Raw genomic sequence first — 7,499 nt, forward strand, 5'->3', positions numbered from 1 at the left:
CAGATATTTGATTTGAATTTTACGGATTTAAATTTAGATGTTAAAATTACTCTTTAGTCTGAATTTGGATTAAGAAATATTAAATTTATAAATTTCTATTGTAATAACTATTTGCAACATAGCACTGCTTGTGAAGAAAAAAAAAAGTAAATGTTTTAGGGTTTACGCAAGTGAGTTCAAAAACGAATTTGTTGCTAGAAATGAAATTTCCCATAATGGTATGAAATTAACAAACAAAAGATGGACGTAATCATGATTGGAATTTGATTGATACCTGAGACTTGCAAAATCTTCTTTTTCATTTCTCTCTTACACTGTAGCCCCTTATACCGAAAAAGAAATATCTATTGTCGAACTCAAAATTCCAATAAAATGATAGCACTAGTTTCTATTATAAGATAATATATTATTATTGATGTACTTTTTGCAATGGACGGAGAAGAAGAATGATTTTTAAGAAAAGTGAGATGGGTTTGGATTACTCTTGTAAAACCAACGTGACACGAGAGTACTGAAATGTATTTTTTTGGTGTTCAAATCAGCATAATGAAGAAGGAAAACTCCATAAACTAGACTGTTAACAGGAATTTTATTGCCTTTTAGTTTATGAATGTTTATGTGGGGAGTTCAATTTGGTCGTTTTGTTTTCGTGCAGGCAACTTATGCACTTCTGATTTATGTTCTCCTTTATTGGTAAGACGTTGATAGATGTACTTCGTCTACGGGTTTGATTTTTTGTAAAGATTTTTTTCAATAAAATAATTCTATTTAGCTGAGAAAAATTATACCCAAGTACATCTCACTTTCCTTAAAAATCATTCTTCAACACAACTTAGTACAAAAAATCATCATCCACAAAAATAATAACTTCTAATTTCAAATGTTTAACTTAATTAAGTTTTTTTTTAATTACTAACTATACAAAAAGTTATAAAAAATGCTGGCTCTTTTATTAAGAGAAATCTTTAAAGTGTCGTCTTCTAGGAAGTCGACCTGGACCTCGTATAGTAGAACTATTGTTCCCAATGGTTAGCCAAGTGGTAGTGCTCTTACCCACTAAGACTCTTTAAGGTCATGGGTCGGAACCCCACCAAGGCCGAAATGATAAAAATCATTTGCTTGGTGGATCTAAGCACTTCTGCCTAAACTTCGTGAACCTTTTTGGGCTCTTCTCAGAATAAGATAAAATTCAAGAGTTAAAATCGAACATAAACAGCTTGAGAACAATAAATCTTCTGTTGAAAGAGTGAGACACTCTAAAATAGATACTCACCCTCAACATTCACCAAAATATTCAACTTAGAAATTAGAATACATCTAATTAATTCAATATAATTATCAAACTTACATATAATAAAGTTTAAATATGACACCTCAAAATCTTAGGATCGTCTCCATGCCAGTAAACCAAATTCTCACAAGTTACAACTATTATATATATATATATGGAAGTCAACTTATTTGTATTTTTGAATGGTGGAGAGAAATGCGAATAAAAAATTGTGAAACACCAAGCTTAAAGCAGCGAGATGGGCAAAGCTTACGCAGAGTAAAAGCAAAACCATTTCTGTTTCTCTTCAACACTAAATTTACGTACAAGCAACTCTTTCTAATTTTCCCATTATAAATACTCCTCAACCTTTGCTATAATGAATCACTCAAAACTCTCTTTTTTTCAAAGCAAAAGTAAACCCTTTATTAACTTCCTAAAATGACTTCTTCCTCATCGAACTCCTCAATCTCAGATAAAACATTTACAGGTTTCGGCAACCTCATCAAGCTCCTTCCTACAGGAACAGTCTTCGCTTTCCATTTCCTTAACCCTGTCTTGACCAACAACGGACAGTGCAGCCCTGTGAACAAGGTCTTCACCAGCATCCTCATTGCTCTTTGCGGCTTTTCTTGTGCTTTCTCTTGCTTCACCGATAGTTACAAAGGCAGTGATGGCTCGGTTTATTACGGTATAGTCACCATCAACGGTCTTTTTCCGTTTTCGGGTTCCAGTTCGGGTTCGGTTAACTTGTCCAGCTACAAGCTGAGGCTTGCTGACTTCGTTCATGCGTTCTTCTCGGTCATTGTGTTTGCTGTCTTGTCTTTGTTGGATTCTAACACCGTACAATGCTTTTATCCGTCTTTCGAATCGACTGAGAAGGCTTTGCTCATGAGTTTGCCGCCGGTAATCGGAGTGATTTCCGGCACCATCTTCATGGCATTGCCTAACACACGCCATGGAATAGGCTACCCTTCAGCTGATTCCTACAACTCAAATTCAGACAATTCCTAATATGTCGGGGACATGAATATATAACACAAGTTATTGGTTGTATGGTTTTTCCCCTTTGGATAAAATGTTTGTTTGAGTAAATGTTGAAAAAAGAGGGAAATTTAAGGATGTCAAGTGTATGGTATCATCCTTGAAATCTAGTTTGTATGTACGTATTTGCTAGGTTTATTGTATTTTAATTTTTTTTTCTTCCAATTATGAGATCATTGATGATATTTTCCTTAATTTTATACTATAATATTTATCAAATGCTAATTAAATGTATGAAATCGAAAAGATTTACATTTGAAATTTGTCTAATAATGAGTTTTCTCTTTTATGAAAATTGAGAAGGTAATCGCATTAATTTATCAAAAGTGGATCATCATACTTTAATAATTGAGTCCTCTTCTTGTTTAACATATAAACTTGATTTGTTGATTTTTGATAATATGGTAATTATAAATGATTCAACTATTAATTTTTTTTTTATCTTGGTTCATCATTGATCTAATGATAATGTTTAACAATACTATCCAATTAGATTGACTTTTCGATTTTCATAAATCATAAAAACTAAAATAGAGGAATTATGAATTAAATTTTCGTAAAATAAAGAAACGAAACTTTGTTTCGGTAATAATGAAATGGTTAAAATACGATACAAGTCCTTGCACTCTTTAAAAATTTGAAATTTAGTCCTTGTACTTTAATTTCCAGGAATTTAGTCTTTCATTTTTTAAATTTTAAAATTCAAGTCCAATTATTAGCATTGTAATTTTTTTTTAGATTTATTGGTGTGACATTTTGAAATAAAAAAAAATCACTTGACAACCATGTAATTAAAAAAATGACATTGTAATGAATTTGAATTTAACCCAAAAAAAAAACAGTGTTAACAATTGAACTCGAACTTTGAAATTTAAGAAGTAAAATGACTAATTTCTTAAAAATTAAAATATAGGGATTAAATTACAATATACTCAATGTCATATTTTAACATAATGAAATTTAGAATTAGAAGTATGAAATTCAAGATTTGGACTATGGAGCCTAGGGGTGAGCGTTCGAACAAATTGAGTCGAATGGAGTGAAAAAATTTTGATTTAATCGAGTTGACAAGTCTTATTTTATCATCCTATCACGATTTGAAATTTTTTCGAATTGAGTTGAGTTGAGTCGAATAGAATCGAATGAAATTGTTTGAGTTAATTTTAAAAATTAAACATGTCAAATTAAAATCTTGTTACAGTAAAACTAATCTCATGTTAGAGCACATAAATTTAAAACAATATATATTTGAAAAAAATTTCAAAGCAAAATAATAATTAAAAAAACTTTATTATGATAAACTTGAATAATTAATTAATTAATTTAGATTCCCAAGATTATTATTCTAGACAACTTTTAATTTTTTTAACTTTCTGTAATTTTTGTTGAGAAAAACCAATTTATTTATTTTCAAACTTGACAGGAACCAAAAGGGTATTCATATTAATCAGTTATTCGAATTATTTGAGTTATTCAAATTATAAAATTCAATTCGATTCGAACTCGAAACTTAAATTATTTATTCGAGTTGCCTCGAATAATTTGAATAACTAAAAATTTGAATTTTTTTCGATTCTTTAGAATGAAATCATCCTTTTTCTTTGTCTTTATTCATATAAGGTGGAGGTCACCATTTTTAAGGTTTTCTTTTTTCTTTTTCAAAAAATTATGAAATCAGTTTAATAAGTGGATGAGAAATGGCAATAGTTTTATATTTGAAATCTTTATTGTCAACTTAATTACTTGTGGGAAAAAAATCGTAATAGTCCATAAGTAGATGATAGATATAATATTGCCTTGAAATTTCAAGTGTTGTTATTCTAGTCTATTTGTCACTATCATCCCTACAATTTCAGTTTATACGCATGATAGATGATGTTATAATTAGAGATTAAGTTTTGGTCAATAAAATTTGAAATCCAACCCCCTATTAGTAGATTACCGTATACTTTTGATTTATGGGTAAACTATTAAAATAGTTACTTTTGTTTACCTCATATTACATTTTAATCACTTATATTTGAAATGTTACGTTTTAGTACTTACGTTAATATGTTGCAACATTTTAGTTATTGAGCCATTAATTGTTGTTAACAATGTAATGGTAAGCTGACATGGCATGTTAAATCATCATTTCAAACAAAAAAATTAGTTTAAAATTATACAATTGGTTTCCATATTTTTCATTTTAAACAATTTAATTTAATTTTTTTATGTTCTTTTACCTTTCTCTATTTTCTATTCTCTTCTGCTTCTCGCTTTGTTTTCCTCCCTTTTTCATTTGTTAAAACTAGTCCCTATACTTTTATTTTCTTTGAACAATTTAATTTTTTCTTTTGTTTTTCTTCTTCCCCTTTAGTTTTAACAAATGGAAAACATAGAAAAACAACATTAAAAGAGATGGAGAAGGGAGGCAAATAGAGGAAGAAGCAAAAGAGAATGAAAAATAAAGAAAATATATAGTTAAAAGAACATAAAAGAAAAATATTAAATTGCTCAAAACGAAAAAATATAAGGATCAATTGTAGAATTTAACTTTTTTTAAATGATGACTTAACATGCCACGTTAGCTTACTGTTACACCGTTAGTAACAATTAACGGCTCAGTGACTAAAATATTACAACACATTAACATAAATGACTAAAATGTAATATGAGGTAATCAAAATTGACTATTTTAGTAGTTTACGCTTAATTTTTTGTATTTGTAAATAATTTTGTCTATTTAACTTAAAAGAGAATACTTTTTATTGAATTTCACAATTAACTTTGGCCCTTTATTATATGCCTTGGCAATAACTCATGTTAGGGTAGTTTTTTGTAATGAGAAAAAAGAAAAAAGCTAATATGATATTTGTATTTTCATAAAGTAGTTAATATGATACATGTATTTTGAAAATGTTTAATATGGTACCTAAGTTATCAATATGTCTTTTATTATGGTACATGTACTTTCATAAAATGTCCAATGTGGTACTTAAACTATCAATATGTGTTTTCTTATGATATTTTGTCTTAACACCGTTAGTGTATTATTGAACCAACCAATAAAAATTAGACTTGTAGAAAAAGTATTTTCAAATTATTAAGTCCAGGGATGGATCCATGGGGCGTGGGGGACTATCGGGCCTTTGGAATTTTCAGATTTTTAAATTTTATATATAAATTATCATGTGTTTTAGATTTGTTGTCTACATTATATAACATTAGTCCCCCTGGCCAAATTATATTTCATAAAATTCGCCCCTTTAAGTTATAAGATTATACTTTATATTTACAAAGTATTTTTCAGTTTGTAATTATATAACTTTAATAATAAGCAAATATTAATATATGATGGACCTTGAAAGACTAAACTTAAAGGCCCAATATGGACCTTAAAGTCAACTTTCATAATTAATTGATATGACTCATACCCATACATATTAGGTTAGTGACTTTCTTGTATTTTTATTTGTATGTCTTGCTAAGGAATTATCTTCCTCCGATAAGGTGTTGACACTGCCAAGAAAAAAAAGAAAGGAGTTTGATGCTGAGACTGAGAGCACAGAGGAAAAGACTACAAATTATCTTCCTCTTGGCTCCTTATGCTAAAGACCTCTTAGTAAATATTTTTGCATAAATTATGTTCTTTATTTATTTGACTTATTTTTTTTTTCCTAATATGTTTTTGTTTAATATATTATTACAATCTTCAGGGTTTTCGATTAAATTATTATCAACAAAAAGATTGAATCTTTTTCAAGGAAAGGGTGTCAGAAAACAATAATGATCAATTAGTTCCTCAACATTCTATTATTAGTGGAGAAAAATCAAATATCAGATATTCCCAACCTCCTAATCGAGATATCAACTCTTCTCAATTCCAAGCTCTTGATTGCAATATTGGAAAGAAATATTTGATATAGTGTGGCTTTTTTTTTCTTTTAATCCTTTTATAGTTAAATTAATTTTTATGTTAAGAAAAAAGGTTGTTCGGATTTAGAAGTTTTTTCCCCTTGGAGTAAAATTCTAGATCCATCCCTAATTAAGTCCACATAAATAATATAACATTATGTAAAAAATTAACTAAAACAAAATGTCAAACTAAATTAAAAAATAATTAAACATATAGTTAATAAAAAAGAAGTAAATATTAAACTCTTTGGAATGGATTACCATTTACTTAAATGGAGAAAATGACGTTTTTTTTCTTAGGTAAGTTTTGTATCTACTTATATATTTTTATTAACCATGTTTTTAGTTATTTGTTTTTTAATTTAATTTAATTTTTTTTGTTTTATTTAATTTTTTACATAATCTTATATTATTTATATAGACTTGATGATTTGGATAAAAAAATTTTACGTGTTGAATTTTTATTGGTTGATTTTGTAATTAAGTAACAATGTTAACTCCTTATATCATAATGAAACACATATTGTTAGTTCTGATATTACATTACACACTTTCGAAGTTCAATTACCATATAGGACATTGTACAAAAATAAATATACCATAATAAAATATATATTGATAATACTACATTAAACAGTTCCAAAATATAAATACCACAATAAACATTTTATAAAAATACAATTACCAAATATCATATTATCCCAAACAAAATAAAGTAAGAGAAAAGTTAAATTTATTTTATTGTAAGTGTAAGTTATTTACCTAAACCAAGCATTTCAAGTTGAGTTTAAGTTATACATAAGTACTTAATTTCAACGTCCAAAAATGGAAATGGGAAATATTAAAGAAGTAAAAGGGAAACATTAAATATAACATGTTATTTTGAAAAAAAAGGGAAAATTCTAAGGAAGTACTCAGGTCTATGGTTTAGTAGAGTACAATTTCGTTTCAACTCACAATTTCTTTTTAAAAATATTTCAAATTTATCAGTTCCCTTAAAAGTTCAATAAAACCGTCATCTTAGATGAATAGACCTATCCTATCAAGGTGGACCCTGGAACCAACATTTTATAATTAATATATTATATTTAGAGTAGTTTTAGATGAGTAGTGGGGGTGTGATGTGCTTAATTTATTTTTTTATCTTACGCTACAGTATTGTTACAGTATCTATTCTCACCATCATCGTTATTTTTACACTAACTACATGTAAACACATTGCTTATCCAAACTCACCTTTAATAATTAAAATATATTTACTTTTAATTTAAATTTTATAGACATATAT

The 7,499-nt window shown here is 27.8% G+C and overlaps 1 protein-coding gene across 1 annotated transcript; it reads left to right on the top strand.

Moving 5' to 3' along the window:
- Nucleotides 1–1,638: 1,638 nt before the first annotated feature.
- Nucleotides 1,639–2,575, top strand: LOC107897653 (protein DMP2). The gene has a single exon (XM_016823169.2). The coding sequence runs from the start codon at nt 1,712–1,714 to the stop codon at nt 2,282–2,284; it is 573 nt and encodes a 190-aa protein (XP_016678658.1). The 5' UTR covers nt 1,639–1,711; the 3' UTR covers nt 2,285–2,575.
- The last annotated feature ends 4,924 nt before the right edge of the window (nt 2,576–7,499 follow it).

Source organism: Gossypium hirsutum, chromosome A10 (genome assembly GCF_007990345.1).
Source record: "Gossypium hirsutum isolate 1008001.06 chromosome A10, Gossypium_hirsutum_v2.1, whole genome shotgun sequence".
NCBI classification, from domain to species: domain Eukaryota; kingdom Viridiplantae; phylum Streptophyta; class Magnoliopsida; order Malvales; family Malvaceae; genus Gossypium; species Gossypium hirsutum.

Bases quoted from the DNA above. Each gene is read 5' to 3' on its own strand.
- LOC107897653 (XM_016823169.2), top strand. From the start codon at position 1,712: ATGACTTCTTCCTCATCGAACTCCTCAATCTCAGATAAAACATTTACA.